The 18,548-nt window shown below is 35.1% G+C and overlaps 1 protein-coding gene across 1 annotated transcript in view; it reads right to left on the bottom strand.

The window, feature by feature from the left end:
• Positions 1 to 18,337, bottom strand: part of LOC123677663 — a 78,180-nt gene extending 59,843 nt beyond the window's left edge. The window contains exon 1 of the mRNA XM_045614325.1: positions 17,976 to 18,337. Within this exon, the coding sequence (XP_045470281.1) occupies positions 17,976 to 18,156 (181 nt within the window). The 5' untranslated portion in view covers positions 18,157 to 18,337. The remainder of the gene's footprint in view (positions 1 to 17,975) is intronic.
• Positions 18,338 to 18,548: the final 211 nt, after the last annotated feature.

Raw genomic sequence — 18,548 nt, 5'->3', positions numbered from 1 at the left:
CAATCGACCTTCAGTTCATAAGATGTAATTGCAAATGTATTAAAAATGTAATCCAGAAAAGAAGAAGCTATTAGAAATGCTAGCAGAAAGATGGAGGTGACATGTGGTGAAGCACTGAAAGAGAAAGGTTTTTTAAGAAGATAAACAACTTTGAAGAAAGGTTAAAGAAATACTGAGTTGAAAAAAGCAATCAAACTGTTGGAATGGGAAAAAATATACTGAAGGAAATGGAAGTCAACATTAATCCTACAACTGCAAAAAATCGGAGGCACAATGCCCATTGATATTGATTATTATAGATCTACTCAGCATAGAATGAGTGAAGCTTCAACTACGTGAGAAGAGAAAAACCACAATCTTGTACTATTACCACTGTAAAATCTGCTTGTAGTGTTTAATCTCTCTGATTCCACAATCTATGTCAACGCTACAACTGAGTCTGCTACTGAGCACACAAAAATTATTGAAGAATATCCTTCATATTTAGAGTGAGAAGAAGCGTTGTGAAGGAAATGCATATACTCTATAAGTGAAAGGTTTTACTCGGATTATTATGAATGCGAGCTGAAGAATTTTCTTCATTTTGCATGTATAAGCATAATCATTTTTTATGAATAAGGTGATGAAGTGTATTCTATGAGATCTGCACTAATCGACAAGATGTTATGAGAAGAATCATGTGGTGCATTTCTCTACTGTGGTTTGATACATTTTATTCGGTCCATTTCTTAGTGGGAATTTATTAACTTGCAAGACAGAAGACATCATTTATTTGAGAATCGGAGGTTGCAACTAACACGTCACTCAATACAAAACAATAAGTCGAAGATAGCATAAGCTGGGTGAAAAGCAGTCAGTGAAGGCCATCCAGAGTAGACAAAAACACTAATTCAGCTGGCAAGGTTATGGTGTCCATATTTTGGGTCGTGCATGGTATATTTATTCTTCATTGACTATCTTGACAAAGGTTTAAACATCAAAAAAGAATATAACCTAATGTAATCGAATCGATTGAGTGAAGAAATTGAGAAAACATGTCCTCAAATACAAAAGAAAAAATTCTCTTTTATCAAGATGATGTTTCTTGTTACAAATCGATCGAACCATGGTCAACTTGCGTTTCCAACAGCTTGATCATCCAGTTTATTCTTCAGATCTGGCTCTCAGTGATTTTTGGCTTTTTGCAGACCTCGAAAGAATGCTCCAAGGAAAGATATTTGGCTCTAATAAAGAAGTGATTGCCTAGGTTGAAGCCTTTTTCGAAAGCAAAGACGAATCTTCCTACATAAAAGGTACTAAAGACTTAGAGGGGCATTGGACTACATGAATTTCTCTTGAAGGGTACTAAGTAGGCGAATGAAGTGAAATTGTTAAGGAAAAATGTATTTTTTCTGATTATTTCGAGACTTATTGAGTGAAGTGTTATAATCAAATTATACGAATCCTATAAAAACTGTTTTGTTACAAATTTTTCCGGATATTTCCACAGAGGAGCGGAGAAATGCCAAGATACCCAAAAAGACAACGAAATTTTCGTCGAGTTCCTGGAAAAAAGTGGCAGTATTCATTTTTTAAAAGTTATAAATTTCAACGAGAATAACAGTTTCATTCGAAAGAATCAAATTTGTATGCAGAATATTCTTTTTACACGATCTTATGCGGATATGTATATAACGGCATATATCGCAAGGTGATAAAACCGACTCTCCAAGGATGAATTTTTCATTTTTATACGCTTTTACGTTTTCTTCAATAAACTATTACATTAAAGAGTGATGAATATCTTCGTGTTGAAAATATTACGTAATTCTGTTTCCATGGCATGTCACTTCGTATGTAAATTGAGAACCGTATTAATCTCAATGTGTATTAATTAATTAGAGTAGGTTTGAAGCTGAATTACTGAGGATGAACTCAATCATGCGTGAAATCCACCCAATAATTAGTAGGAAATTTCTCGAGTCGGCACTATAGAACATTAGCCTCTATGAACAATTTTTCCACGTATTCAATTTCAATTCAATCCATCGGCGCAATAAAGGATATAACTTGATTTATAAATGGCATAATGGAATAAATAATTATTTTTTTGGCATTTCTAGTCATTTATGTTCAGTTTGTTATACTATTCAATCATGAATATATCCACGCTTCAACAACGTTTAGAAATTGTTAGAATGTTTAATCGAAGTCGGTGCTCATTTGTGAATACTGGTAGAAATTTGAGAAGAATTCATGAACGATATAATTCAGTTAATATGAGTACATTCACTATTCGTCATATTGGTACCAAGCACTGCTCAGCACTTGGAAAAATTGAAAATCATTGGAGATTCTAAATATGCGCCAAATGTAGACATATGGGCTAAAAACCTTGATAAAAAAACCATTTTCGAATAATTCTTCCCGATAAATTCATCGCTTATCCGCTGCGGCTAACTTTGGTCATTGAAGTTTGTTTTCCACTCTCATAAAGAAACAATTTCATAAAATGAGTTTTGCAATTGAAGATTGTGCGAGAATAGTGGCACTTATTGAAAATGGGCCGAGCCAGAGATCTGTTGCTAGAAGAATAAATGTTAGCCTATCTACAGTCCAAAGAATATTGAGACGACATCAGAAGGCAGGCAGGCTGACCAGAAGACCTGGATCTGGAAAAAGTCAGTGCACATGGTTGAGGGATGACAGATTCATGGTTTCCACAAGTCTTCGAAATCACTATCCTACTGCTGTTGAAAATGGAAATCGATTGAAGGAGGTACGTCAAGTAAACGTAAGTGAGACCGTGGGACGATATCTCTCAGAATCGAAATTACGAACATACAGACCTACGACAGGTCCAGAATTTCTGAGAGAGCATCGAATTGCACATCTACAATTTGCACGAGACCACATTAACTGGTTAGAAGCTCAGTGGGTCCAGGTATTTTTATCTTATGAATCCAGATTCAGCATTCGAGGGGCTGATGGTCGTAGACGCGTTTATAGACGTCCAAGACAAAGATACGCCTATGCCTGTATAAAGGAGCGAGTTCCATTCGGGATCTGTAATGGCCTGGGGAGGTGTGTCCTTAGAAGGCCTGCTCAGAGTTGGTTTTTATGATGGATCTTCAACAGCAGTAAGGTACATAGAGAAGATTCTTATGGCCTGTGTTGTACCTTATATACCATTTCTGGGAGAGTAGGGAATTTTATGCATAACAATGCTGCTCGAATAGTGACAGCGTACATAAATGAAGTTGGAATTTCAAGGTTCAACTGGCCACCACGAAGTACTGACTTGAATCCCATCGAGCATCTATGGAACCAACTGGGAAGGTGAGTCAAAACTATAGCTTTATCGTCCAATAATTTACAAGAGCTCCGTGAAGCCCTTCATCATGAATGGGAGAATATTCTATAAGAGAATATTCGAAGGCTCATCACGAGCATGTGAAGACGTTTGGGAGCTGTAATCAGAGCTAGGGGTGGTCATACATCATACTGATACTGACATTTTTACAGTTACGATTATTCTTTCAATTTTGCAGTTTTTGATTTTTCAAAAAAAAACGTATTATTTTGATACAAATCGAATAAAAGTTTCATTTTTCTTCAGGCAATTCTCTATTCTCTACCATTTCAAAAACTTCATGATTCTCGCAAAAATTTTAAGCAAGAAAGTTTACTGATCAAGTGGCCCGTTTTTTCTGCTCATTAGTGTATATTTGCTGGTGAAATAAGAAGTACAATCTTCATTACGAAAAAAACTGTTGAAAATTAACTACATAATACTCTACTCCTGATACATAAAAAGACAATCGTAAAATGCATATCGCAATAAAAATAATAACGAAAACCCAATTAAATTTGATCCATTCAAGCTTAACCTTATCGGAATATAAACCTACGACTTATCTTCGGCGTTGCGAAAACCAAAACAAATCACTTTCGGGTATTTCCTGTGCGTAATACGAAGTAGTCAAATTGTCAAGGTCAATACAATAAAGTCAATAGAATGAATTCCTGATCGGTACAGTTATTTTATCGCTCCAATCTACTTAGAATTTTGCGTTAATCGTTAATCACCAAAACATTCAGATATGGATGAGTCAACCGCTATTTTCAATGATGAAGTGATAATAACGGATCGATTGAATTAATTTGTGTGTTTCGCTGGATGACTAAAATGACGACAAAGAAGGTTTTTGCTACTGTTCCGCGTTGAGAGATAGATAGACGGATGCCTTGTCTTGATTATTCGAGAATTACCATTTGTCAAGTTTGTATAATCAAGGAATGAATAATTGATACTGTCTCAGTTCTGGTGCATAATTGAGAGATGATGAAAAAGCAGTGGACGAGTACACAACTCGATTCAGAACAGAAGAATAATAAAATAAGGGTTTCTTTTTTGAACTTTGTCGGCAGAAAAATATGATGGAGAGATATTTCGGGAGAAAAAATTGAGATTCTTCAGTTAGTCTGCATATCTATTCATTTCAAGATGAACTCGTCTTTATTTTAAGATGATTGTTAAGGTTTTAGTTGGTCTAATTTGCCGATATGTATACCTTACATGGAAATTTCTGAGCAACTATAGAAAATAAACAATACGCCTTCCATCAATTTTCAGTATTTGATTGACTTGTTCGTTGGAAATCCATACGTATTTTATTATGGAAATAACAATTGTTTCGCTACACAGTAGTCGCTTCAGATTTTATACATTTTAAATAACTAAACTTAGTGATGAAAAAATGTGAAGTGAAAAAACCTCTTAGTTCTTTCAAGTAAAATTTCCCGATTCCTTTCGTGGGCACAGGCTAAATTCTTTTTTTAATTTATTTTTTAAATTCTTAACAAGTTGGGATAATAACCGTTTGAATTTCTGATGACATTGTACTCAGGGAATATTCATTATTTTCATGTTTTTGTTGAGTTCCTGCAATGCTTCAGTGGTGTAGTTTTCAGTGGTACTGTGTCCATAGTCGCCCCTAACCTACGGATAATGAAATCCGCTATAAGACGTACTGTTTTAGAGAAAAATGATTCCAATGTTATTCACACACTAATATTTGGCTCACAATAATCAAAACTTTTTATTCGATCTCCTCTGATGCAACATATCAGGCCAATTGAAAAGTCCCCGGTCTGATGCACAAATGGCGGTGCTAGTATTAAATACATATGATTTTTAGTTAGTACCAACCTACAAACGATACGTGCCAAAATTTGACAGCAGTTCGACTATTAGTTTGTGAGATATTGCGTTGTGAGTGTAGCTATACTTTTGTTATTTGAAAAAAGAATTTCATGTGCTGATAAAATATTGCTTTTTGAAGGAAAAAAATACAGTTGAAGCAAAATCTTGGCTTTCTCCTTATCTGAGACCACCAAAAAATGCCCGCTAGAAAGAAATTTAGCGCCAATGATGAAGTAATTGCCAAAACTGGGGCTTATTTTGAAGTGAAAGACAAATCGTACAACAAACATGGTATCGAAAAGTTGGAAGATCGCTATTATCGCTGTATCGCCCTCGGAAGCAACTATGTTGAATAATAATAAAATCGGATTTTGCTAAAAAAATGTCTTTTACTATGGTAGACCGGGGACTTTTCAGTTGGCCTGTTATTATGAAATGTTTCCATTGAAATTACTGGTGTCGAATGATTGGCCGAAAGTATGCATATCCAGAAAGTGACAAAATTCACTTTTGCAATTCTTAGAATTCTGCTCCAAAATTCAGTATCCATTAAGAGATCACAGTTCCACACTAACAAGCCCAAAGTAGACTCAACCTTCCTAAATGAATAGTCTACCTCGAAATATCGTCGAACGTCAAGAAGTGAAAGCTTGCAACAAGGAATTGCGAATGACAGTTACAACTTCCAACAGCATCGTACAAATTTTCCGACCACGTAGAAACTTATTTCCCTTCCACTTTTGTTAGTCTTTGTGGGCTTTCTGCCTCCAGGCCAGCCTGCGTGTAACTTATCGAATTATTTTCCATTTTCGTTGCTGAAACACTCCATGCACATCTCCCCGAATTATTTAACGGCCTCCTGAATTCCATCGTGAACTTGACATCTAATTTTCATGTTTATCTCAGTTCCCGAAGCGGAGTTTTTGCTCGCTTGCTCCAGGAGGGAAACAGCGATCTATCATTTCGCCCAAAATGGGTTGAATGATCGAAGTTTGGGCTGAGAGTGGTCTTATATGGGTTAGACACGCCAATGAAGAATTCGAGATCAAAGTCAATTCTGTCCGGCTAGCCGGTCAGCGTGTTCACGAAAAATGTTGCCTTAAATGGTTTGAACTACTGAATTTTGGGCTGAGAATGGTCTTCAGTGGATTAGACTAGCCTATGAAAAATACGAGATCAAAGTAAATTCTCTCACATGAAAAATTTCGAACGAAATATAGTAGAGACTTATTTTAGGGTTGAATATATCGATTCAATGATTCTTGAGTTACACTTATGAATTTTTTTGAATAATTGAAGGAATAATGATTCGATCAAATGAAAATTTGAAAACCTGTTACGAAATAGTGAAGAGAGTAAAAGCATCAGGACTTTGAAATAGAAAAACGAGAATCACAATACAATTTTCATATCTGAAACTTAAAGTTTTTCCAATGAGAAGTTTAATTTTAATATAAAAAACATTTCTTGCACATTTGTGTTCCGTAGGTTACGCCATTCAATCATGGGAAGATACACGTTACAACAACGTTCAGAAATTGTCGTCCATGAATTCTTCTTGAATTTCTCTCCGTACTCACAAATGGGCATTGATTTCGATGAAATAATTCAACAACTTATGATAGTTATTCATGCAACAAGTGCAAAAAGTGAATGTTTATTGCACTCGACGTGTTGTCCAACTCGGCCTAACAGCCACGTCGAGTGCAATAAACAATTTTTGCACGAGTTGCATACAACATTTTTTCTACGTTCATGCAAAAAGCAAAAAATGATTTATTGAGGTGCGGCACTAGGTGTAGGAAAATGAAAAGCGCAACTTGAATACTTTATTATTGATATCGATTTGCATTGGAACAGGAACTGATACCTACGTTACGAACAATTTAACTCAAACTTTATTTACCCTCAATGTTGAAAGTGAATGAACAATTGGTGCAATTTTCAATATGAATATTTCGTAGTGAAGTACTTTTTAAATCCACTTCTTGATTTATTACTGCTGTAAACGTACTAGTAGTTGGTAACTGTAACAGATGAGTGCAATAAAAACTTTATTGCACTAGTGCAATAAAGAACTTCTTTTTCCACTAAATATAGTTCAATAAAGTTTTGCTTTTTGCATGAATGTAGAAAAACATTATTAAAGTGTGTATATTTACAAGATTAAATGGAATCAACCTACTGACTACAAATAACATAAGAAATGTTAGAAATTATACAGTGTTGCTATCATAACAATGCAGCTTCAGATTCTCTTCATGAAATTTTCCATGACAAATTCGCACATTTACGACTGCATATGTGTATGTCGATAACTTCACGAATTCCATTCTTAAGGTCTTGAATCGATTGTGCAGCATTGGCATAGATCTTCCATGTGGCCTTAAAGAAAAAAGTCTAAAGGTGGTAACTCACCAGATATAGGTGGCCAATTTTAGTCCCCTCTTCTGGAAACTTTTCTTGCAAAACTGCGATTGTTTCGTTGCTTGTTTGGCACATAGCTTCTTTTTTTTTCAAAAATGAGGGTCGTACAAATGAAAATCTTCAGATTCCGTACAAAAATTGATAATAATAACTTGGTGGCGCAATTGATTCACCGCAACCGGCCTCAATTTCCAATGAGTAAGATTAAATCAAACCACCAGCCCAAAAACTCACTAAACAGTGACACGTTGAGTAAAGAGAGGCTCTTCAACAATCATTCTTGGATTTTCCGACCTCCAAATACGACAATTCTTCTTTTCTCATTAACGTTGTGACCGAGTTGAAAATAGGCCTCATCACTGAAGATGATTTTCCAATGAAAATCTTTGATGCATTTCAAGGACCAAATCAGCGAAGATATGACGTTGCTGGTTATCGACCGGATTGTCTTCTTGAATTAACTGAACTTTAAATGCTTCAAAACCTGAGTCTTATGCAAAATACGTAGTAATGTAGTTTTTGGAATACCTAATTCGCAAGATAGACGAGGAATCGATAAAGCTGGATTTTTGTCAACAATACGCGCTGACACACCAATATTCTCAGTTGTTCTTGAGTGATACGGTTTCGATTCTTCACATAACTAACTTGTCCCAACAGCTCAAATTTTGTCACCTGTTATTCTTTGTCGGTCTATAAGATGCTTCAATATAACGCAAAGTGCTTTAGTAGAGCGAACTGTGACTGTAAACTTTTCAGAATTTTTGTCGTTAATTCAATGCGTTATGGAAGCATATGTATTTTTAATGATGGAGTAGTTTTCCTAGTCAGATGTCAAAGAATGACAGCTTCTATAGTGACAGATAGCGAGCTATTCAAAATTAAACTTGTTATTGGAAAACCCTTGGCCATTTCTCGAAAGAGTTGGATTTATAAAAAAAAACCTGACCTAGAAACCTGTGAAAAGTTACTTTGTCAATCAAGTTTCACACAGAAACATTGATTTAGGTTTCCTGATGTGATAATATTTTTTTTCGGAAAATGGACTCATTTATTTCGAATTTTTTCGGTTTTTTGAAAGGATGGCATAAGAAATACAAATAAACAGGACGATAAAAGACGCATGGAATTTTTTAAAATGTCGAATTTTAGGATTCAAAAATATTCTAAATTTCAATTTAAAGATCGAATTTATCTAAAATAGACAAATTGGAAAGTAGGATGTCCTTACTCTATGGTTTGGTGCCAATATAATAATACATATCCGAAGGAAGAAAAGACTTTCCAGCATGAATTTATAATTTTTATATGCCCGTTTTCTCCAGACAAAAACTGGATAAGGGACATTGTGTTGAAGTTTTATGCATTTCATGATATCTCACTTTGCTGGTTAATTCATGTGTGTAATTCTATTTACCATAATGCCTTTTCTCCGCAGCTCCCGAAAAGCTACCTCGAACGTTTCACCTTCGGCGAATTTTCCGACTTGCCTTTCTCTCCTCTGTATCTTCCCTAAACTCGGAAAACATGGAGGGAATGTAATTAAGCTGAAAATGGGATTTATCTGCGGGTGAATCGGAATGTTTATTGTTTTCCCGAAATGTCGCCGGCAGGAGTTATGTGAAAAATCCGACGGGATGGCTCAAGAACGAGCGAAAAAACATCTAACGGAGCATCCTTCATCTGGCAGCAGTGAGGGATTGTTCCGCTGTTCTCGATTTTTCCGCCGTAAGATTAATTACTGAGATGCATTCGTCTCTGCTGATCTGTGTGACCATCAATCTTTCAATTTCACACAGTGAAAACAACAAGAAATGGGTGAGGGATTAATCTTTGGGATGTTTTTCTGGAAGAACTGCTGAAGAACTCTATTCTATTCATTTAGTGAGGAACACATAGGTGATGCCTGGAGAAGATGAAGATGAACAACCTCCTTTTATAAAATGAGACCAATTAGTTTCGTGTTCCATTAGCTATAGCTGTCTTGAAAGAGAATCGTTTGCATCAAATTAATCTAGATTTCTCTTCAAAAACTCTCCACATCAGTAGAAGACAACCCAAACTTTTCTCACAGTAAAACAACAAGAAATGAGTAAGAGATTAATCTTTGAGTTGTTTTGCTGGCAGAACAGCTAAAGAACTCATCTCAATTCATTTAGTCATGAACATATATTTGATGTCTTGAAGAGATGAAGATGAACAACGTTTGGGTCATCTTTGTCTATTAAAATACTTTAATTAGTTTTGTTTATCATTAGCTATAGCTGCCTCAAAATAAAATCCTTTTCATCAAATTATTCTAGATTTCTTTGCAAAAACACACTTTCTATATCAATAGAAGACAACCCAATATTTTCTCACAGTAAAAACAACAAGAAATGACTGAGAGGTTAATCTTTGGGTTGTTTTGCTGGAAGAACTGCTGAAGAACTCTATTCTATTCATTTAGTGAGGAACACATAGGTGATGCTTCGAGAACATGAAGATGAACAACCTTCGAGTCGTTTTCGTATATAAAACGAGATCAATTAGTTTCGTGTTTCATTAGCTATAGCTGTCTTGAAAGAGAACCCTTTGCATCAGATTACTGTAGATTCCTTTGTAAGAACTTTCTTTTTATAAGAGTAGAAGACAACCTAATCTTTTCTTATAGTAAGAACAATAAGAAATGAGTAAGAGATTAATCTTTGGGTTGTTTTGCTGGAAGGACTGCTGAAGAACTCAATCCATTCAATCATGAACACATAGTTGATTCCTTGAGAAGATGAAGATGAACAACCTTCGAGCAATCTTCGTATATAGAAACAGTCCAATTATTTTCGTGTTTCATTAGCTATAGCTAATCAGTAGAAGACAACCCAATCTTTTCCCACAGTAAAAACAACAATAAATGAGTAAGAGATTAATCTTTGAGTTGTTTTGCTGGAAGAAATGCCGAAGAACTCAAATTCACCCATTCAGTCATGAACACATAGGTGCTGCCTATGTGAATAGGTTTTCTGCCATTTTGAATGTTTTTTCAGAGTTCTTCACCTTTTTTGAATTGAGCATTGAAAAATACTGTGATGTAACCAGAAATTGTAACTTCAAAGGTTCTACGTAACTGACCACACTCAATAGAATATTGCTCAGAAATGATGTTGAACATCTTGTATCTCGCTTATGCTTCGGGAACAAGGTTTATATCATAAGTAAGAAATGATTCTCCTGGTGTCATCTACATCTACGCTACTATAAACAGGGTGTTCCTGAATTCATACGACAAAATTCTGGAAGTTAATTGCTCGTATGGAGTTAATTTGGGTCTTTCCTATAATAAATTGCTCAGACCACCTCTTTCCGGGATATCACACTTAAAAGGTGATGACTAAAATTCAGTTCTTATTGTTTTCTGAAATTTCAGTGAATCTAGAAACTTGAAATTCTGTCATTTTCGTGCACTCGCGAAGGATTAACCACGGGTATTTTTCAATATTCCTGTTGAATTATACGGGGGTGAAACTGGCAACCTTCACTTTATCTCATATAAAACCTTTTTTTCGAAATGAAGTTTAATGAAATAAAATTATAAATTGAAATGTTTTGTTTGCAAATTTTTTTAATCTTGAATTTTCTTCCCGAAACCAATAGCTGAAAAGAAAATTCATAGTTAATAATTAATTTAATAAATTGACAAAAGCAGGTAAGATGTGAAATGTGAAAGGATTCATAATAAATGCTGGAAATGACCGCCTCTATCTTCTTTTTAATTACAGAATTTCGAGTTTCTAGCTTTACTGAAATTTCGAAAAAAAAATAAGAACTGAAAATCAGTCACCACCTTTTAAGGGTGATATCTCGGAAAGGGGGGCTAAGGAAAGTTTTATATAGAAAAGACCCATCTTGATTCCATACGAGCATTCAACCCCTGAATTTTATCGAATTAATTTAGGAACACCCTGTATGTTTGTCTAGTTTATAATGAAACATTCTGTATAGCCACCACTCAGTTAGTGTATTTTCTTCAAGAAACATGTCAAGCTTATGTATGCCTAGCCATTCCCGAGACACTGAATATCGATTAAAATTGAAAAATTGAAAATAAATCGATAATTATACAGAAATGAAAGCACTGTTAATCACTTATCTGATCATTGGTTTGTGGGATCCCAAGTGCTAAAATTGATGACTTTCCAATTGCCATAACACACCCTAAATCGAAGCTTCGCTCTGACTGATTTCCTCATCGCCTCCATATGAAATGATGCTGAAAGACGTTTCCAACAATAAATTACCCCTCGCACAAAATTGATTCCCATTATTTGCTTCCATCCCCTCTGTGTGGCGAATTAAGCAACATTTTGAGAAAAATTGCTACTTCATTATTAGCGAAGGATAAAAATTGCATCGCTCATGAAGACCAGCCTCCATCCAATAAACTTGAAAGTGATTGATAATAACGCTTATAAGCGGGTAGGTGTTTTCCGCTTATTCCCATTTCTATTTTCCCTATTTGTTCCGGTTCCTTATGACGCCTCCGGGAGAGGTGTTTGCATGCGGGATGCTTTTTATTTTCTTCTTCTTTTCCTGCCTCTTCTTGTGGAGATTGGCGCCAACCATGGAAAATTCGTTCCTCTTTTAGAAGGTGTGAACTAACGTTTGGACATTCATTTCTGTCCAGTCTCTTATACCTATTCTTCATCTAGGAGTGATGCTTCCTTCCCGTTCTCGTTTTCCCTCTATTTTGCCCTTTATTTTCAACTCCTCATCATCCTCGACACGTATGGGGAGTAGATTATTTATTTATAAATTTTCGCTTCGAAGTAGAGGGAGTAGATCGTTTTCCGTCTTTTAATAGATATTATTAGCTCTCTTTCTGTATCAACACTCTTCATCACCCTCTGATTCAACACTTCATCCAAAAATCTTGAAAGTTTTGCGAAATACCCATATTTAAGCTATTTCGACTCACCTCAGAATTGTCAACTTGACTGTGCAGGCTTCCATACCATACTACAAAAGAACAAGCATGCATAGCATTCAACAATTAGATGACGTAGTTTCATGTCTAAGGGCGCGTTTCTTGGAAGTATCTTCATTCGCTCAAATGCTGATCTAGCATACTCTATTCTTGATCTTATTTCGATGTTTGGGTCTAGACTGTCAGTTATCCAGCATCTCAAATATCTGATTTTTTTCAACTTGTTTTATGCACTGACCCTCTAATATCATTGTTCTTCGGTATAACCAAGACTATTGTCTTAACTTTAATTTAATTAATTAATATGCCTTATTCTAATCCTCTCTCCCAGATATCATTCATTATCTTTTGTAAGGATTCCTCACTGTCTGTCAAAACGACCGTATCGTCAGTACATCTTATGTTGGTGAGTATTATCCTGTTAACCTTGATACCCTCTTCGATGTCTTTCAGTAATTCCTTTAAAATTTCCTCAGCACATTTATCTACAACGCAAATTATTTATATCTACTAGCTCTGCTCGCCGAATGGGCTTCAGAAGGCAGTGTATTCACTGTTTTTCGTAAACATTTATCCACAGAAAATCTTTGCTCAAAATCGGTGTTACACTTGTGCACAGCTGATCAAAAGCAACAACGTATCTTCGATTCCGAACGTTGTTTGGAGCTGTTTATGCAGAATGAACAGGAATTTTTGCGTCACTACACTTCTGAATCAAAGCGAGCGTCAGTTGAGTGGAAAGATATCGGCGAGACCAGTCCAAAATGACCAAACTCTCAAACATCATCTGGCAGGGTTATCGCATCCATATTTTGGGAGGTGCATGGTCTATTTCTCGTTGAATATATTGATAACGGTAAAACCATCAATATTGGAATAAAACATAACGTTATTGGACCGATTGAGTGCAGAAATGATGAAAAAACGTCTTTAAATGCATAAAGAAAAATCTCTTTCTCCAAGCGATGCTTCTTGTCACAAATCGATTGAAACCATAATCGAATTGAAGCAATTGGCTTCTAATTGCATGACTACCTAACCTAGTTCATTCTCCAGATTTAGTGATTACTGACTTTTCACAGACCTCAAAAGATATTGACAAGTTAAAGTAGCGTTGGACTACATGTATCATTCTTGAAGGTGACTATATTGACTATATCTATACGTAAGTACTCATATAGCGTTGTATGAATTGGTCTGTGATATTGTTGATGCTTCGGAAAGTGGTAAAAGTCCTATTTGACTTTTTCTAGATTTGTCTAAGGCATTTGATAGCATGAATCATCTTTTGAAGAAGCTCTTTTTATATGAAATACGCGATTGTCAACTACAGTTACTCAAAAACTATTTGAGCAATAGAATTCAAAGAGTTTGCATCGATAATAGAGGACACGTTTTTATGTCTGAGGATGAATATGTCAACATAGAAGTCCCCCAGGGAAGCAGTCTGGGACCTTTTCTGTTCCTGATGTACATCAATGTTCTGGACCTCTTGCTATTTGTTGATGATGCGAATGCCTTATTACGCTGCAGACATCTTAGTTCGAGTATTGAGCAAACTCAAATAACTTTCATTTCAGTACAACACTGTTGCACTCAAAATGAATTACTTCTGAATGTCTTTAAAATTGATTGCGTGGTATTTAGAATATTTCAGTCTTATGTCAAATATCCTGAAGCTATAACTCTAAATAATACCCAGGTGAAATCTTTGTCATCTACGAAGTTCTGTAAATTTCATTAGATTGTCATCTTAGATGGAATAATTAGGTGAATCAGCTCAGTAAAATGCTCAATATGAAAAGGTTATTGACTAGAAGAGTGGACATGGAACTCTTGAAAACAATTCATTATACTAATTTTATTTCACCTCTGAGTTACGGACTTGTCATTTGGTGCAGTCATTTGAATAAATTATTTATTAATTGATTCTGCAAAAATATACCTTAGAGCAACACTCTAAGATATAGAGAGTCATGTAGAGGCCATTTCAGAGATAATTCCAAGCTTTCAGGACGATACGTTCTAGGTGAAATACCCAATATTCGGATGACCTGTTGAATATGAACTGTATACAAGATGTGAAGTTCCATACCATCGAACGAAACACAAAATATATGAGCATAAGTTTTTTTCAATATACTACCTAAGTATTCGAACGATTTATCTGATAAAAAAATTTAAAATTGAAATTACAAAACTTATTGTAGACATTGAACCATATTCTATTGCTGATCTTGATTCGTGATGATAATGGTAATAAAGATTATGTTATGTTATTGACGAAAAAAGTCGAATTCATAAGAAAAAATGTGTTTTTATTGGTTAGGCTAGGATTTTCATTAGTGCAGAGGCGCAAATTGAAAATAAACAGTTAAAGAATCGAAACCCTCAATAATGATGAGATATAAAAATAGCAGTTTGCTCCATTGCATCCTATAATGTGCATAAATAACTATAATATTGCTTCAAAAATGATATGCAGTGTCCAGTGCTTGTATATTATTGAGACCTCAGAGTAATAAACATAGATAGAGAGAGCATATCAGCATATGTCATTTTCAGTAAGCAAATTATGTCCTCAACATGAACTATCAAATTTGACATGAAGCGCGCGGAAATGAAAATATATCAGTAATGCGATATTTCACTTAATTCGCAAGTTTCTCCACAAAGAATGTACTTCTTATGTCCCATAGTGAATCAACGTTTCATATTAACTCAGAATATATTGGAAAGAATACCTAAATATATCAGAAATTCAGAAAACAAACTTCAAGCGCGCCACACGACGTGAAACAACCGATGACACTAGGAGAGCAAAAGTTGCCAAACCTTGGATTTCATCAGGTAGATACAGAAAAAATTAATATTCTGCTCATTATAAATTCGACAATTAGGCAAAATATCGGATTTCAAATATTCAAATTTGCGTATTCAATTAGGAATCACACAAATAAATATATTTCATTTCATATAATATACATTCATAACGATATAGTAAAATTGTGGATTTGAAAATATATTACAATCCGACAACATAATTTAACCATGTTGGGGACATGTACAAATTGCGTATACTCCCTCTAGCTATGTTGATCACTTTATGATTGGGACCAAACAATTTTTATAGTCATTTCATCGCTCCACTGTAAAATTGCATATTTTCGTTTAGGAACGGATTTACCTTCAAAGGTGCGATAAAACAGAATTTCCTACTTTCAAATCTGAACAGATACGACCAGTTAAAACTCGAATTCATTCAACTGGTTAGAAACGAACGTGATACCGAGAGAACTGATTTCATAGCATCGACTTCATTAGTGCGTCTATTCATGTCTGCATTATTATTAATAATAGTCGTCATTCCGGATTGCGCTGTATAGAAAATACTTAATAATTAACAACGTCGAGCTTGAAATATGCACACCTCCGTTTGGCTCATCAGAGAATTTAAACATGGATGAGTCAGTGTTCTGTGGTCGGTGTCTACCTTGAAGTTCTCAATTATGTTAATTTGTGTTGGAGATGCTGACTGAGATTAATGTACAATTTGGTTTTTGTTCCAAATCTTTTCTCACCTTTCCGTGATAATTGTTCAATTAGCAAATAAATTAGGACATTGAGGAATAGATTAAAATAATATGTATATAACTCCAGGATCATTCGGTTTATGGAGATTACATAGAGTACGTTTGACAGCTTCATAATATTGGTGTAAATATTTTTGTAATATTACTGTAAATATTGACATTCAATAGTGCGATTATTTTGCTGATATAAAGTCCGCATTATTCATGAAAATTTCATTGAGGTAATTAAGGAATTTTTTTTATACATCTTGAATGAATTCGTGGTCTAACAGTGCATAGAGATTACTCAGTGCGAGGTACGATAGTTCATAAAATTCGCGAAATTAAGTCAAAACAAACTTGTTTTTGTGAATATCGACACTAGATAGAGTAATTATTTACTGAATAGTTTGCTAACCATGTAGTTCTTCATTAAATAAATGAATTTTATGGAGTAGATAAGATCTTTTCGAATATAGTGAGTAATTCAAATGGAATAATAATCGATTCACTTTGAATTAAATGCATGTTTATATTTCTTCATTGATTTCATGAGACTTTGGTTTTTTGTAGGAATTCAGTTAGCTATTTTTTTTTTCAGATTAATTATTTTGAACTATCAAGTTTTATTCAATTCATTTGGGAAGATGAACAGGAAACTCTCAACAATTTCTACATTTTATAAGCTAAAATGAAAGAGGAATAAATGAATGCCGAAGTGTTAGAATGATGATTGTAAATTGAGCTCGCTTGAATGTTTTTCAATTTAAGTAATTTCGGACGATAAATTTTCAAAATTTGAAAGAACTCAATAATTTTTCATACTATTAGAATGTCAACATGCTTTTTCAAACATAAACATTCAATTTAGTTTCGAGATTTTCAATTTCACCCATGAACATATCTTAACAATATCCAATGTAATCTCCCATGGTGCTCAGCACAGCAGTGGAAAAATCAAGCCTTCCAAACATGCATCCAGTCTTTTCATATGTTTTTTGTTTCCTCCAGAGAATTATATCAAAATAGTAGTCCTATATGACGTTGTATTGAAAATTTCAAGTGATTCTTTATTTTTATGACGAGGCATTTCGGAGATTACAGAACGATCAATCAGAAGTCTCTAAATCGATTGAATAATAAATGTTCATGTGAAATTTTGTAGAAGAACTACATTAAACTAATTTGAAAAAGCGCTCAATAGCTCCTGAATTCAGCTCAGAGCTTCACTTATTTTTCATTATTAGGTTCCGATTTGAATCCAATGGCATATATCGAACATAGAATTTTTGAGCCTCACAAGCATGCATTTATTACTCTTATATGCTTTTTTGTTTCCTCCAGAGAATTATTCAAAAATATAAATTAATGACGTTGTATTCAAAGTATCAGATGATTCTATGTTTTTATGACGTAGAAATTTAAAAATTATAAATACGATGAATCATATCTTATATTCTATTGAATAATATAGGTTCAAGCGAATTATTGTCTAAAAAATTAGATAAGAATGAATTCTGACAAGCTTTTAAAAGCGCCTGATCTGAGGTCAGTTCTTTCCTCATTTTTCTATACGAGTTGTAAATCACGAAACAAAAGGTAAAATTTGCAAAAAAAGTCTTGCCATCCCGACGCTAATCTCACTTCCTCATGTCACGTTTCAACCGCCAACCCTGTATATCTAAAACATCGTCGAAGACTCGAAACTAAGTCGTCTCATCCTCGTGCACGTCTGGCACAAAATCAAATTGTCCCAATAAAATAACAACGCAACAATAACACAATGAAAATTATGCAAATTCGTACCAATTTGCGAGAGACACAAACTAACCTGACATTTTAACCTCATCGTCGTTGTTAAAAACCACCCAGTAGGAAAAGAACTTGTCGATCTCCAACTCTGCCGTGAGCTGCCCATCGATGCCCGTGGTGTTGGGCAGGTTCGAAACACCCTGTACACGCGCCGCCCCGCAGGCGAGCAGGAGGAAACAGATGCCGGTCGCCGGTGTCATGGCCTCCTCTCACAGCCGTCGCGATATCAACTGAAGAGCCGAAACGCTCGCGGTCTCTCAGAAGCGGTCCGCGTCTAGTGTGCTGCGCGATCGTAATTTCTTTCATTCAGAGAGACTGACGGCGGAGGAGGCTGAGATTGTCTATGATCGATAGGGAACTGGCTGTTCGAAGTGGTACTTGAGTGTGACGGGCCATATTAGATGATTCCTTTGAAGGCTGGATGACTTAGCTGTCGAACGTAGGTCTCAAGAGCTCGTCTTGCATTCATGCTGGTATTAGATCGCCTGTCAAAGCTCTACGGTATGTAGATTGGACCTACCAAGACAAGCAGATATTCTATGGTATCATTCATTTCATTTTAAATGCTTTCACAATTCACGGAGTCAATCTT

The sequence above is a fragment of the Harmonia axyridis genome, chromosome 4 (assembly GCF_914767665.1).
Source record: "Harmonia axyridis chromosome 4, icHarAxyr1.1, whole genome shotgun sequence".
NCBI lineage: Eukaryota > Metazoa > Arthropoda > Insecta > Coleoptera > Coccinellidae > Harmonia > Harmonia axyridis.
The sequence above is the reverse complement of the archived record's forward strand: the minus strand, read 5'-3'. Positions and strand labels throughout refer to the sequence as shown.